The sequence below is a fragment of the Pristiophorus japonicus genome, chromosome 15, assembly GCF_044704955.1.
Source record: "Pristiophorus japonicus isolate sPriJap1 chromosome 15, sPriJap1.hap1, whole genome shotgun sequence".
NCBI classification, from domain to species: domain Eukaryota; kingdom Metazoa; phylum Chordata; class Chondrichthyes; family Pristiophoridae; genus Pristiophorus; species Pristiophorus japonicus.
In genome coordinates this window covers 12,922,559-12,938,329 of record NC_091991.1, presented here as the reverse complement: position 1 = coordinate 12,938,329, position 15,771 = coordinate 12,922,559, and the positions used below count along the sequence as shown (strand labels likewise).

General features: G+C 49.4%; 1 protein-coding gene across 2 annotated transcripts in view; it reads left to right on the top strand.

Annotated features, from left to right (window-relative positions):
- Positions 1–15,771, top strand: part of LOC139280609 (NADH-cytochrome b5 reductase 3-like) — a 33,631-nt gene that overhangs the window by 493 nt on the left and 17,367 nt on the right. The window contains exons 2-3 of one of the 2 annotated variants that reach the window (XM_070900166.1): positions 6,219–6,347; positions 9,846–9,918. In XM_070900166.1, coding sequence (XP_070756267.1) covers positions 6,219–6,347; positions 9,846–9,918 — 202 coding nt within the window. Of the gene's footprint in view, positions 1–6,194; positions 6,348–9,845; positions 9,919–15,771 lie in introns of those variants that run through there. The other variant, XM_070900165.1, reaches the window with a different exon arrangement.

Genomic DNA, 15,771 nt, shown 5'->3' with positions numbered 1-15,771 from the left:
GGGAGAAAGTGGGGGAGGGGGGGAGAAAGTGGGGGAGGGGGGAGAAAGAAAGGGAGGGGGAGGGGGAGGGGGGGAGAAAGAAAAGGAGGGGGAGGGGGGGAGAAAGTAAAGGGGGGGAGAAAGTAAAGGAGGGGGAGGGGGGAGAAAGTAAAGGGGGGGGAGAAAGAAAAGGAGGGGGAGGGGGAGGGAGAAAGAAAAGGAGGGGGAGGGGGGGGGGAGAAAGAAAAGGAGGGGGAGGGGGGGGGAGAAAGAAAAGGAGGGGGGGGAGAAAGAAAAGGAGGGGGAGGGGGGGGGAGAAAGAAAAGGAGGGGGGGGAGAAAGAAAAGGAGGGGGAGGGGGGGAGAAAGAAAAGGGGGGGGAGAAAGAAAAGGAGGGGGAGGGGGAGGGGGGGGGGGGGAGAAAGAAAAGGAGGGGGAGGGGGGGGGGAGAAAGAAAAGGAGGGGGAGGGGGGGGAGAAAGAAAAGGAGGGGGAGGGGGGGGAGAAAGAAAAGGAGGGGGGGGGGAGAAAGAAAAGGAGGGGGAGAGGGGGGGGGGGAGAAAGTAAAGGAGGGGGAGGGGGGGAGAAAGAAAAGGAGGGGGAGGGGGGGAGAAAGAAAAGGAGGGGGAGGGGGGGGAGAAAGAAAAGGAGGGGGGGGAGAAAGAAAAGGAGGGGGAGGGGGGGAGAAAGAAAAGGAGGGGGGGGGAGAAAGAAAAGGAGGGGGAGGGGGGGGAGAAAGAAAAGGAGGGGGAGGGGGGGGAGAAAGAAAAGGAGGGGGAGGGGGGGGAGAAAGAAAAGGAGGGGGAGGGGGGGGGAGAAAGAAGAGGGGGGGGAGAAAGAGGGGGAGGGGGGAGAAAGAAAAGGAGGGGGAGGGGGAGGGGGGGGAGTAAGAAAAGGAGGGGGAGGGGGGGAGAAAGAAAAGGAGGGGGAGGGGGGAGAAAAGGAGGGGGAGCGGGAGAAAGAAAAGGAGGGAGAGGGAGAGAAAGAAAAGGAGGGAGAGAAAGAGAAAGAGGAGGGGAAGGAAGAGAAGGAGGGGGAGGGGGAGAGAGAGAGAGAGAGGGGAAATGGAGGGGATGAGGGGGAAGAGAGAAAATGGAGGGGGAAGAGAGCGAATGGAGAGATTGGGGGAGAGCGCGGGGACTGGAGAGACACGGAGGTGGAGGGAGACAAACAGGGAATGATGGAGGGGAGGGAATGAGAGAGGGGGTTGGAAGGAGAGGTTGAGAGGGAAATAGGAGATGGAATAAGGTGGAGGTGAGTGAATGAGGAGGGAGAATTGGTGAGGGGGAGGGAAAGGGAATGAGTAAGAGTTTGGATTGACAGGAGAGGTTGAGGGGGGAGATTGAGGAGATGGGGGGAGGAGGAGGAGATTGGTAAGATTGAGGGGATAAAATGGAACAAGGGGAGCGGCGTGTGAGGTGAAGAGGGGGTAACATTGAGGTGGGCAGTGTGTTTGGGGGAGAGTTGGGTAAATGTGGGGAGCCTCATTACTCTGTGTGTCGCGGTGTTTGCCCGTTATGGGATCAGCAAGTGACAGGGAGCAGTGCCGGGAGGGGTTGGGTGACCCGGAGCTCTGTTTAAACGCACCTTTGTCCCAGTGACAGCTGTGGGACGTCCTGAGCTGGTCAAAGGCGCTATATAAATGCAAGTCTTTTTCTTTATAAAACAGGCGGCTGCTCCCTGGTCTTGTGTTGACTAGTTGTCCGAGGGCAGGTGTGCCAGGCTGGCTCGATTTTTATTGTGCAGCGAGAACTGTCACCACCCTCCCCGGCCTCCGACTGCTACACCCGGCTTCGGAAAGTCTGACTGAACCCATTGACCTGGAGCCGAAGAGCTGGTTTCACTAAGTAACACGGCTGCCTGCTTGTAGCTTCCTGACTTGCATTTTTATCAACACCTTTTTTCACCTCAGTACGTCCCAAAGTGTTTTGCAGAAAATGAAGTATTTTTGAAGTGTAGTCACTGTTGTAGCAAATGCGGCAACCAGTTAGCGCACAGTAAGCTCCCACAAACATCAATCTAGTGATGTTGGTTGAGGGATAAATATTGACTAGGACACCGGGGAGAACTCCCCGGCTCTTCTTCAAATAATGGCTGTGGGATCATTTACACTCAACTGAGCGAGCAGACGGGGCCTTGGTTTAACGTCTCAACCGAAAGACGGCACCGCCCCTCCGACAGTGCGGCGCTCCCCCGGCACCGCCCCTCCGACAGTGCGGTGCTCCCCCCCCCCCGGCACCGCCCCTCCGACAGTGCGGCGCTCCCCCGGCACTGCCCCTCCGACAGTGCGGTGCTCCCTCCCCCGGGCACCGCCCCTCCGACAGTGCGGCGCTCCCCCGGCACTGCCCCTCCGACAGTGCGGTGCTCCCCCGGCACCGCCCCTCCGACAGTGCGGTGCTCCCCCCCCCCCCGGCACTGCCCCTCCGACAGTGCGGTGCTCCCCCGGCACCGCCCCTCCGACAGTGCGGTGCTCCCCCGGCACCGCCCCTCCGACAGTGCGGTGCTCCCTCGGTACCACACTGGATGTGTCGGCCTGGATTTATGTGCTCAAGTGCCTGGAGTGGGACTTGAACCCCCGACATTTTGATTTTGGAGGTGAGAGAGCTGCCCACTGAGCCACAGCTGGGGCAACGAGGAAAAGTGAAAATCTCTATTTTTAATCCGGTTTAAAAAAAAATCTGTTTAATTCAAAATCTTTCTTCCTTGGTGGGAGGTAGGTTTTTTATCAAATTCTGTGTGAGCGAATGTTACAGGTTGTGTAATTGGAATCTTGGTGCTAATGGAGGTGTGCTGAGCGAGATGGTTTCTCAGAATTAACAGTACAAAATAGAGGCGTATAGTTGGTAGCGTAATCTGCAGAATGTCCAATCATTCAACAAACAGTTCAGGAATACATGCAATACCGACTTTAATAATTAATAAAATTCCTATTCTAGCATAGATGCATTTAAGGGAATGCTGGATAAACACATGAGGGAGAAAGGAATAGAAGGATATGAAGAGGGGTGGGATGAGGCTCGTGTGGAGCATAAACACCGGCATAGGCCGAGTGGCCTGTTTCTGTGCTGTGAATGCTGTGTGGATGACCTTTGATAGGTTGGCGATAACCTAGAAATTTACAGCGCAGGAGGCCATTTTGGCCCATCGTGTCCGCGTCGGCCGACAAAGAGCCACCCGGCCCTCGGTCAGCAGCCCTGAAGGTTACATATAAATCTATGAACAATGACGGAAAGGCAAAGAGCACCCAGCCCAACAGTCCGCCTCACCACAACTGTAACACCTCTTGCACTGAAACGTTCTACACTCCACCCCAACCGGAGCCGTGTGATCTCTGGGGAGAGGCAAAAACCAGATTAAAAACCCAGGCCAATTTAGGGAGAAAAAAATCTGGGAAAATTCCTCTCCGAACCATCCAGGCGATCGACACTAGTCCAGGAGATCACCCTGGCCATATTCTATTCCCTGCAGTACTTACCATTATATCTGCGGCGTCCAACAAAAGGTCATCCAGTCTAATCCCAATTACCAGCTCTAGGTCCGTAACCCTGCAGTTTACGGCACTTTAAATGCCCATCCAACCATCTCTTAAAAGTGGTGAGGTATTCTGCATCTACCGCTCTTCCAGGCACTACATTACGAGAGGGTCATGCGCGCAAGACGGGTAAATGTAGAACGAGGTGAGAGGTCGGGAGGTTTTTCGTTATGCCGAGGGTTGTTGACCCCTGGATCAGGTCAGCGAGTCTCATGGTGGGTGAGGACTCACTGCGACAGTTCCCAAATGAGCTGTGGGGCTTCCCGGCTGTGTCCAATATCCCTGATTCTGTCAAACCTATTCTTGGGGTGTCGGTATTGCTGGCAAGGCCGGCATTTATTGCCTGTCCACCTGTACCTCCTGGTCACTGCGATCTTCAGGAACCCATTTTAATCATCTCTTGGGGGATCAGAGAGGAATTTCCACGGATTTTATTCCCCTTGAATCAGCCTAGGGGTTTTACATAGTATTGCACAGAACAGCAATGCACAGGAGCAGGCCATTCGGCCCGAGTGGTCTGTGCCAGCATTTATGCTTATCCCTATATTCCTTTCTCCTTCATGTGTTTATCGAGCGTTTCCTTAAATGCATCAATACTATTCGCCTCAACCACTCCCTGTGGTAGCGAGTTCCACATTCTCGCCGCTCTCTGGGTAAAGAAGATTAGTGACTATCATATTTAAGGCCCCTAGTTCTGGGCTCCACCAGAACTGATGTTTTTTGAATGGATAGTTGTTTCTGTGTTTCAGCAAACCAACAGCATAAAGAGGCAAAGTTAGTGCATGTTATCCCTCAACCAACATCACTAAAACAGATTATCCGCTCATTATCACATGCTGTTTGTGGGAGCTTGCTGTGCACAAATTGGCTGCCGTGTTTCCTACATTACAACAGTGACTACACTCCAAAAAGTACTGCATTGGCTGTAAAGCGCTGTGGGAGGTCCTGAGGTGGTGAAAAGTGCTGTGAAATGCGGGTCTTTATAACCAATGAGAAAGGAGGAAACTGTTCATTGTGATCACAGAAGTCATCATGAAACAATTGGCTTGGCTGTTGACTGTCTCATGACTGGCGAGCAGTGTGCAGTGGGGTCACCCAGGGGTCAGTATTGGGACCATTGCTTTTCTTGTTATATATAAATGACCTGGACTCGGTGTAGGGAGTACAATTTTGAAGTTTGCGGATAATACAAAACTTGGTAATGTAGTAAATAGTGAGGAGATGGTCATCATCATAGGCAGTCCCTTGAAACGAGGATGACTTGCTTTCACGCCAAAATAGGATGAGTTCACAGGTATTTCAATGAGGGACCTGATATTCCAGGTCCCGAACTGCAAATTGAAGGATGGAAGATGGCTGTGTGTGGATCTTTTAACACGTGGCGACCATTGTACACCAGCCACCACACGGGCTTGACAGAGCTAGGTCTTGGTCCAGTGGCAAGGGTTAACCAAAACGACTGGAGACCTGCTCTGCTGCACGGGCCTAGTGCGCGCACATATCGCAGTGTGGGCTGGGCCCGTGCTGCCCCTGGGCCCTTGTTTCTTCTGGCCCTGAACTCGCACCTCTCCTGGGCCCTGATCACCTCCCTCGACTATCTCTCGCCGCTCCTTCGCTGCCGTCGCCCTCCTGCACCAGCTCGCACTGTACCTTGCAGTAGTACGTTGCCCATGGCCGCCGCTTACTGCTCCTTTTATGGCCCCGACCTGCCGCTGATGGTCTCTCGCAGGTCGTCGAGATGATAGATTTCAGGAGGACACAGCCAGACTGGTGAAATGGGCAGACATGTGGCAGATGCAATTTAATGTGGCTAAGTGTGAGGCAAAGTTCCCTGTAAGGTGTGTGACTGTGCACCTCTCTGCTGGTGCCGCGCAGGCTGGAACCGGCTTATTCAATATCCAAATCTCGTGTGTGAGAAACTGAATGGACAATGAAGCGTGAATATTGGTGCAAAGTGGTGCAATTGAAGAGGGACAACATAGAGAGGCAGTATAATTAAATATTTTGATGGGGGTGCAAAAGCAAAGGGTCCTGGTGGGGCATCTTCACAAATCTGTGAAGATGGCGGGGCAAGTTGATCAGGCGGTTAAGAAAGTGTACGGGATACCTAGCTTTGTAATGGAGGCATTGAATACAAAAACAAGGAAGTCGTGCTATACCTTTTCAAATCTCTGGTTCCGCCTCAGCTGGGGTATTGTGGACAATTCTGGGCACCACACTTTAGGAACGATGTAAAGGCCTGGAGAGGAGGTTTACCAGGATGGTGCCAGGGATGAGGGACTTCAGTGATGTGGAGAAGCTGGGGTTGTTCTCCTTGGAGCAGAGCAGGTTAAGGGGAGACCTAATCAAGGTGCTTAAAATTATGAAGGATTATTGGTTTTGAGAGCAGGTGGGGAGAAACTCTTTCCTCTGGCAGGGGGGGTCGGTAAACAGCGGTCATAGATTTAAAGTAATTAGCAAAAGAATTAGAGGGGAAATGAGGGAGAAATCGTTTCTCACGGAGAGTTGTTGTGATCTGGAACGCACTGCCTGAAAGGGCGGAATCACATTCCATGGGAACTTTCAAAAGGGAATTGGACATTTATTTGAAGAGGACTAATTTGCAGGGTTGTGGGGAAAAAGCTGGAGTGGATTGTTCTTTCAAAGAGCCGGCACAGGCTGAATGGCCTCCTGTATGATTCTATGATGCTATCTCTCTCCATTTTGCAGATTCTTTGCTCCTTTCTGAGGTCACTGATTGACTTCATTCTGAGCCTACTTCAGCTCAAGAGCAAGGGTCCACCCATTGCACTCGAGGACCCGAACACCAAGTACCCCCTGAGGCTGATCGATAAAGAGGTGAGTGATGGCGCGAGCTTGTGGCAGACTGACCTTGGCACTAATTCCAACTGCTTGCGTTGTTGTGCGGTGTGCAATGGTCACCACACGTTAAAAAAAATCCACGCACAGGCATCTTCCACCCTTCAACATGTAGTTCGGGACCTGGAATTCTATGAAACACCTGTGAACTTTTTGATGTGGAAGCAAGTCATCCTCGATTCGAGGGACTGCCTATGGTGATATTTAATACAAACCATTTTAACTTTAATCACAACTTCTTGGTTGGACATCTCGGAGTGTTAATGATCGACTGCCCTTGAATCTTGGATTTCCAATCTGAACAAGATAGCAGCGGGGTGCCAAACAAGAAAGCGTGGCTTATCTTCTGCTTTAGTATCGAAGATTTATCTTCAAGATATACTTCAGCAAGGAAATAAGTGACTGGTACAACATCAGTGGGTGTTGCTAGTGTGATAAACAATGGCAGAGGGATCAGTGAACTATCGTGTAGAATGAAAACCAGTAATAAACCTACTCTTCAAAGGATTTGAGAACAGTTAAATCGGGAAGACTTCCCGAGAAAAGTAAATGATTACAACTGCTTATATGAATGACTGTTCCTGAATCGTTTCCAAACAGAGTGGTTTTATCGGTCACGCAGGTAGGATTCGGTGTGCAAGGGAACACTGTTTTTAACTAGAGGCAGAAACCGAAAGCCACTCTGTGTACAGTGTAGTTCGAACCCTTCACTGGATATCAATAAAGTCTGTTGAGTATACTCCCGCCTCGAGATTAAACGTGTCGCTGTCATGCGCACTAACACTTGGTAACAGAGGTTGACGAGCAGTTGATCCTAACACGTGTGTGTGTATAGAATGAGCAGATAAAAGCTATTGTCACTGATACTCTTGTATAAAGGTGAGGTTTACATCTAAGTTTATTCTGTGGACTTGGTTTTGCTGTTGTTTGCTCAAAACTGCTTATCACAGTCCAGAGTATTTGCTCATAGTGAATGATTCACCCTTTACTGCAACTTGTACATGGCTATGCTGTTAGAGAGTGAAGGGTTAAATTAACTTCACTCTGAACCAACGTATCAATGGCCAGATGAACAGTCGGCACATTGTGTACCGTGTGTTGTAACGTTATCCTGGTACAGATAAACCCACGGCTCATCATTGCCTCATGGCTGAGAGATGCCCCAGTCAGTCAGGGTCACCTTGTCCTGTATCGCAGTCCCATTCCAATGTATTCAGACCCTAGGATTTTACAAGCCTGAAAGGCTTGGTATTTCTGAATCTGTTACTGGCTATTATGGAGATTAATGTGGGACTTTTCTTTTCTCTTCCTCTCCGCTCTGTATACACACACTCACGCACAAAAGTAGTTTCAGTGCAGTTGTGCGGCATATGCCAGTCTCCGAATTGATGGATTCTTGGGAAACCTGAGTTAAACTGCCAGTCGCACTTCACGTCGAGCTTGCACGTGTTTGTCGGGAAGGGAATGAGTGGAATCTGTTGGGTCCAAGATGACTCGCCTGGGAATGATAGTTTGCGGCCTGATCTGATATCTGACCCAGGCTGATAATGATGCCCAGATAGCCTGGCTCATTAGTGGAACTCTGGGGGTAGGACTTCCACACGGCACTGTGATTCCTCCTTCCTGGCTCCAGATAACCCTGCACGCTCACACCTTAACTGGTAGTGTCTCTGCCCAGCCCACCCCGACAACACTCTTTTCCCCTCCGCTCGCCCTCCTCATCTCGCCCCCACCCCCCACCTTTCCCTCTCCAAAAGGCTGTGGATGCTGGGAGTCAGTTGGAGCTTTCAAGACTGAGATGAGTAGATTTTTGTTGGGTAAGGAGATCGAGGAATACGGAGCAAAGGCGGTAAAATGGATTTGAGATACAGATCAGCCATGATCTAATTGAATGGCGGAACACCCGCATGAGGAATGGCCTCCTCCTGTTCCTGTGTTTCTTTTAGTGGGACTGTGGAACCGTGACTCCTGCATTTGATTAGTTGATTTTTTTGGTGAATTTTTACACTGCAGGTAACTGGGTTTCAGAGCCAGGGAAGTGAACTCTTCGTACCCGTGGACCAGAGTGGGGACTGCCATGTATCCTGTAGTTCGAGGCAGGTGACCAGTCTGTGATCTACACCAGCAATGTGCTGTAAAGCTTCTGACTCCAAGGGTCAATGACTGCAATATTTAGCCTTTCCACAGCGTGTGGGAGTGAGGCAGGCAGTCTGCGCAGGTTGTGTGGTGCCAGTGGGAACTGGCGTGGCCTCTGATTGGCGAAGGAACAGGATCCAGCTCAATTTGTCCTCGATTTAAAAGTAACATACGAGCTGGCCAAAATCAACATTTATAAAATATGTATCCTTGTGGCTTCAAACAAACTTTGATTGCACTGCACTGACTCTCGAAATCTAAATGAAGGAACATCTTTGCTCTTGCCTTGGGGAGCAGAGTGCAACAGCGGGAGGATTAATGGGCTGATTAACCGTCTGACAGGCCGGCATGTGATCATCTTTATCCCAGGCATGTGGGGGGGGGGGAAGAGGGTTAGTCCTACACGGTGGGAGGGGTTTATGGGCTCCCACACCCATATTGTGGCGGAGGGGCATTTCGGTGGTCACCCACACCCACCGAAAGCGAGGATCCCGCTGGATGTCAACTCTGAATTCCGAGCCGGAGAGATTGAGTAGTTTAGGCCGATATTCCCTAGAGTTACAAAAAATGAGCGGCGATCACATTGAAAACATATAAAATTCTCCGAGGGTTTGATGGGGTTAATGCTGAGGGGTTGTTTCCCTCTGTCTGGGGAATCTAGAACTAGAGGGGAAAGTCTCGGGGATAAGGGGTCGGCCATTTAAGACTGAGATGAGGAGGAATTTCTTCACTCGGAGGGTTATGAATCTTTGGAATTCTCTGTCCCAGAGGGCTGTGGGTGCTGAGTCGTTGAGTATATTCAAGACAGAGATCGATTAGATTTTTGGATATTTAGGGAATCAAGGGATATGGAGATCAGGCGGGAAAGTGGAGATGAATGGCAGAGCAAGCCCAAGGGGACATGGCCGACTCCTGCTCCTACTACTTATGTTCTTATGACTGTCTGGAGTGGGGGTTTGAATCCCAAACCTTCTGAGCCAGAGGTGGATCCGATGAGGTGAGTGTAGCGAGCTCGGTGAAGGGAGGGGTTGGAGAGAGGAACAGGAGACATTGGACCTGTGGTTCCCAAAGCTCTTCCCCCCCCCACTGGGGGTTTTCCTCACCTCATGTCTGGGTCTGTAGTAGACTCATTGATCGAGATTGATCACTTGATTGGTCAAAAATTCATTATCGTTGTATCATGTGATTCCCAGGCTAGTAATGTCTTGTTCCGAATGCCAGCTGGCTCCATTCTGGGCTCTATCCGAATGACGCATTCCCCTGAGGATAAATACTCTGGAAGTGTAACTGTGCGGGTGACGATGCTTCAAAATGTAATTGTCTTTATGTCTCCGCTCTTAGATTGTGTCCCGCGACACTCGGAAATTCCGCTTTGCCCTTCCTTCTACGGAGCATGTTTTGGGCCTGCCAATCGGTGAGTACATGTAACTGATCCTCTGGCGATCTGAGCTAGTGCCTGCTGTGAGTGAGGTCGCTGTTATCATGGCTGGAGCTTTCTTTCCCCACATCTGTGTAATTGTTGTTGCCCTTGGAATAAATGTTGCAGGTTACACCTTGAAAGTAAAACTAGCAGGATTAGTTTATCGTTGGTTAGAATGATACAGCACAGGAGGAGGCCATTCGGCCCATCGTGCCTGTGAAAGAGCGATCCAATTAGTCCCACTCCCCCTGCTCTTCCCCATAGACGGCAAATGTTTCCCTTCCCAGTATTTATCCAATTCCCCTTTGAACGTTACTATTGAATCTGCTCCCACCGCTCCTTCAGGCAGCATGTTCCTGATCACAATTAAAAAAATAAATAAAATTTTTTAAAATTGCCTCATCTCTCCCTCTGGCTCTTTGCTACTTAACGCTCCAGCTAGTCTCCATTGACTTTTACATTCAAAAAGGATTGATGTACATTAATTAAAAACTACTTTTTATGACCCTCCCGCTCATCTTGCTCAAAATCTCTTAGTATTTTATTGTTCTATTTCGTAGCTCACTAGTGAACCTGTTACAACTGTTCAGATAATATTGACTTCGATGTAGAGTAAAATCATGTGGGGTGGCGGATGGGTGATGGTGCAGGGACGTGACTATGACAACGGGCGGGGGTGTGATGGGTGGGGTGTAATTCGGGCGGCCAATCCAATTCCATCAGTTTCCCGCCGGGCGATTGGGTTAAAATGACCCCCAATACATTTAGTGGAAAATGGGGCCGTGTGTGCTTGGTACATGGAAACATAGAAAATAGGTGCAGGAGTAGGCCATTTGGCCTTTCAAGCCTGCACCACCATTCAATATGATCATGGCTGATCATGTAACTTCAGTACCCCATTCCTGCCTTCTCTCCATACCCCCTGATCCCTTTAGCTGTAAAGGCCACATCTAACTCCCTTTTGAATATATCTAACGAACTGGCCTCAACAACTCTCTGCGCTAGGGAATTCCACAGGTTTACAATTCTCTGAGTGAAGAAGTTTCTCCTCATCTTGATCCTAAATGGCTTACCCCTTATCCTTAGACTGTGACCCTAGATCTGGACTTCCTCAGTATCGGCAACATTCTTCCTGCATCTAACCTGTCCAATCCCGTCAGAATTTTATATGTTTCCACTTCCCTCAAACTACCCACACTGAAATGGTGACCGTGGAAGGCTCTAACTGGTACTGACATTTCTTCATGCCTGTGCTTTGACGAATGGCTCCTTTTTAAGATTGAGCATGATTCTCGCGGCCAGTAGCAGCTGCGACTTTAGACCATCAGCTGTTGTGTGACTGGTTCCCGCCCCCTTCTGGAAACAGCTTGACTCATGATCACATGTTCCTTTCAGTTGAACCACAGCAGAATGAAAGAGGCAGTTTGTGACTGCGAGCTTCCGGCTGATTGTCAAGTTGCCGCCGGATTGAAGGACCAGGCCCCCCCCCCCCTCAGTGATGCCCACTGGTTTAGAGATTGAGACTCCTTGAACCTGTGGCTGGTTGTGTGATCAGTGGATCTGCTGTGTAGTAACTGTATCAGGGGCCACGGCTAAATCACCGGCATGCAAAAGTTTGGGGAAAAAAAGAAAGGCTTGGATTTATATAGCGCCTTTCACGATCACCGAATGTCTCAAAGCGCTTTACAACCAATGAAGTACTTTTGGGCCAATTTGCGCACAGCAAGCTCCCACAAACAGCAATGTGATAATGGCCAGATAATTTGTTTTGTTATGCTGATTGAAGGATAAATATTGCCCTGGACATTTTAAAGGAGAATTTTAAAATCCAGGTGTCTCTCCTTGGTAATCCTGTAGGACATCTGTGTGTGTTTATCTTGGCGTTTCTGTAAAGCACCTTTGGGATACTGAAGGTGCTACACATTCTTGTAATATGGAAGGAGTTTTTTGTGTGTCTTGGGAATGTCCAGTAGTTGCCTGCAGTGGTTCTGTTTCCTAGAGGGAAATTTCAGCCACCTAGTGAGTCAGACTGTGTTAATTTTAAAAATATATATTTGTTCCTGGGATGTGGGCGTCGTTGGCAAGGTCAGCATTTATTGCCCATCCCTAACTGCCCTCGAAGGTGGTGGTGAGCTGCCATTTCAGATGGTAGTTAAGAGCTAACCGCATGAATGAATGCAGAACTCTGAGATTACAGCACAAACCCCCTCCCCACCCCAGCCCTCGCCATTTCCATGGGAGAGTTGCCGAGCACAGACCAACAGAACGCAAGTTCTCCAGCGGTGGCCTGTCTAAAGTATGCGCATTCTGTCACCACACAGCGATCACAGAAAGCCCCTACCTTTAAGGCCAGTAATGCAAGCGGCCATTGGGGTAATTTGGGTTCGGGTGACCCACACTGGAAGAGCTTTCCTTTCGACAGCCGGACTCGGTCCCTTTGCCTCGTGCAGCGCAGTCCAGAGCCAAGCCTGTGTCCTACCTGCCCCGTCTTCCCTTTGGATATTTAGAACTGGTCCGTCAGTGCCCCTGTTGTGAGGTAGTGAAGTGCTCTGCAAGCTCACTGTGAAACCATAACACTGCTCGAACTGGAGAACTCGAGGGCTGATTTAAGCGTGAAATAAAGAAGTTGTTTGCGGGAGTATTGTCTATTTTCGGAGCAGGGGAGGGGTGTTTAACTTAAATGTTCAAGTAGTTAATATTCAATTTCTTTAGGATTTTTCAATGACATAAAGCATAAACTGAAGGGTACAATCCTAAAGGGGGTGCATGAACAGAGAGACCTGGGGCTATATGTGCACAAATTGTTGAAGGCGGCAGGGCAGGTTGAGAAAGCGGTTAAAAAACTTAGGGGATCCTAGGCTTCATAAATAGAGTACAAAAGTGTGGAAGTTATGATGAACCTGTATAAAACACTGGTTCAGCCTCAACTGGAGTAGTGTGTCCAATTCTGGGCACGGCACTTTAGGAAGGATGTGAAGGCCTTAGAGAGGGTGGAGAAAAGATTTACGAGAATGATTCCAGGTATGAGGGACTTCAGTTACGTGGATAGACTGGAGAAGCTGGGGTTGTTGTCATTGGAGCAGAGCAGGTTAGAGGAGATTTGATGGAGATGTTCAAAATCATGAGAGGTTTGGACAGAGTAGAGAGAGAGAGAAACTGTTCCCATTGGCAGAATGGTGGAGAACCAGAGGACACAGATTTAAGGTGATTGGCAAAAGAACCAAAGGTGACATAAGAAAAAACCTTTTTTATGTGGCGAGTGGTTAGGATCTGGAATGCGCTGCCTGAGAGGGTGGTGGAGGCAGACTCAATCGTGGCTTTCAAAAAGGGGATTGGATAAGTACCTGAAGGAAAAAAATTTGCAAGTCTGCGGGGAAAGGGCAGGGGAGTGGGATTGGCTGAGGTGCTCTTGCAGAGAGCCGGCACGGGCTCGATGGGCCGAATGGCCTTTCATGCTGTAACCATTCGATGGCCTAAATTTTGGCTCAGCCCGTTTTTCGGTGCACTTACCGGAGTTGCACCGCTTTTCTCCGTTCCGAGGTGCGCTGAAAAATGTTGTTGCCACTTTGGCCGCTGTCTGGCCTCTTCCCTGTAGTCGTGCAGCGAGGCCAGTTGAGTCGGGTGGAGCTAGCGTTCTGCACCGAAAACTATGCCGGGACGTCTGCACATGTGCAGTGGAGTTCGCTGGTGATGTCTGCGCGTGCGCAGTAGCTGCTCGCCCCCAGTCTCTCCGTTAATTTGTTTGCTGCAGCTGCTCTGTGAGCCCCGATGCCGGCCAGTTGAATTGCTCCGCCCCTAACCCAGGCTGAGTGGCCTCCCGGTGGGATTTCTAAGAGATCGATTGCACCGGGAGGCCACTCGGCCAGGGCTAGGGCGGGAGAACTGATAACCCCTGGCCGAGTGGCCTCCCGCACCGGCCAGCCGAGTTTCAAGATGAAGATGGGGCTTACTTCAACTTTTTATTTCATATTGAATTCTTAGAACTTTTTGTTTGTAAGTCTTGGTGCTTTAGGTGCAGGTCCTCTCCATTTCCTTCCCCTAGCCCAGGCCGAATGGCCTCCAATGGACCTACCTGCGCCGATTTGTTTAATTCACTGCAAGGGTTTTCTGAAGTGGCCACTTTCGCCGGCCCAAGTATAAATCGAGTAACTATTAGCTGGCCAAAGTTTCCTAAATGGGCAGAACTGGCATAGGTGGCTGGTAACGCCCCCTTCTGAGAAAAGAAAACTAACCTAAATAAAATCGTAACTAACTGAGTTACACTGGTGCAAATTGATTGGGGAAAATGGGGATTTTTAAGTTATGCCAGAAAAACCAAGTTACTCCAAAAAAAAAAGCAGCAACTCCTGGCCAAAATTGAGCCCAAAGATTCCATTCTATGATTTATACAGGATCCTGGGCTTTATAAATAGAGGCATTGCGTACAAAAGTCAGGAAGTAATGCTAAACCTTTATGAAATACTCGATCGGCCCCAGGTGGTTGTGTTCAATTCTGGGCACTGCACTTTAGGAAGAACGTGAAGGCTTTGGAGAGGGTACAGAAAAGATTTACTAGAGAAGTTCCAGGATGAGGGATTACAGTTACATGGTTAGACTGGAAAAGCTGGGGTTGTTCTCCTCCTCAGAGCAGAGAAGGTCAAGAGGAAATTTGATGGAGGTGTTTAAAATCATGAGTTTCGGTAGAGTAAATAGAGAAACTGTTTCCATTTCTGAAGGGTCGATAACAAGAAGGCACAGATTTAAGATGATTGGCAAAAGTACCAAAGGCGACATGAGGAAAAACGTTTTTACGCAGCGAGTGGTTAGGATCTGGAATGCGCTGCCTGAGAGGGTGGTGGAGGCAGACTCAATCACGGCTTTCAAAAGGGAGTAGGATAAATGGGGCAAGAGCGGGAGAATAGGGTTGTATCCCCTAGAAATTTAGACGGTTAAGGGGTGATCTGATCGAAGTTTTCAGGATATTAAGGGGAATGGATAGGGTAGATAAAGAGAAACTATTCCCGCTGGTTGGGGAGTCTGGGACGAGGGGGCAAGGTCTAAAAATTAGAGCCAGACCTTTCAGAAGTGAAATTAGGAAACACTTCTACACACAAAAGGTGGTAGAAGTTTGGAACTCTCTTCCACAAATGGCAATTGATGCCGGATCAATTGTTAATTTTAAATCGGAGATTGATAGCTCTTTGTTAACCAAAGGTATTAAGCGATATGGGCCTAGGGTGGGTATATGGAGTTAGATCGCAGATCAGCCATGATCTCATTGAATGGAGGAGCAGGCTCGAGGGGCTGAGTGGCCGCCTCCTGTTCCGAATTTGCTCTTCGAAAGAGCTGGCGCAGACTCGATGGGCCAACTGGCCTCCTGTTGTGCTGTGTACTGTTCTATAAATTCTATGTCGATGTATCCTGTGTTTCCAGTAATTCTCTTGTCACAGGGTTGATTCCTGAGATGAAGGGATTGTCATAGGAAGAAAGGTTGAGCGGGTTGGGCCTATATCATTGGAGTTTAGAAGAATGGGAGATGATTTTATTGAAACATAAGATTCTGAGGGGGCTTGACAGGGTAGATGCAGAGAGGATGTTTCCCCTCGTGGGGGAATCTAGAACTAGGGGGCATAGTTTCAGAATAAGGGGTCACCCATTTAAAACTGAGATGAGGAGGAATTTCTTCAGAGGGTCGTGAATCTTTGGAATTCTCTGCCCCAGAAAGCTGTGGAGGCTGGGTCGTTGGTAATACAGATTTTTGAACGATAAGTGAGTCCAGGGTTATGGGGAGCGGGTGGGGAAGTGGAGTGGAGAGCAAAATCAGATCAGCCATGAACTTATTAAATGGCGGAGCAGGCTCGAGGGGCC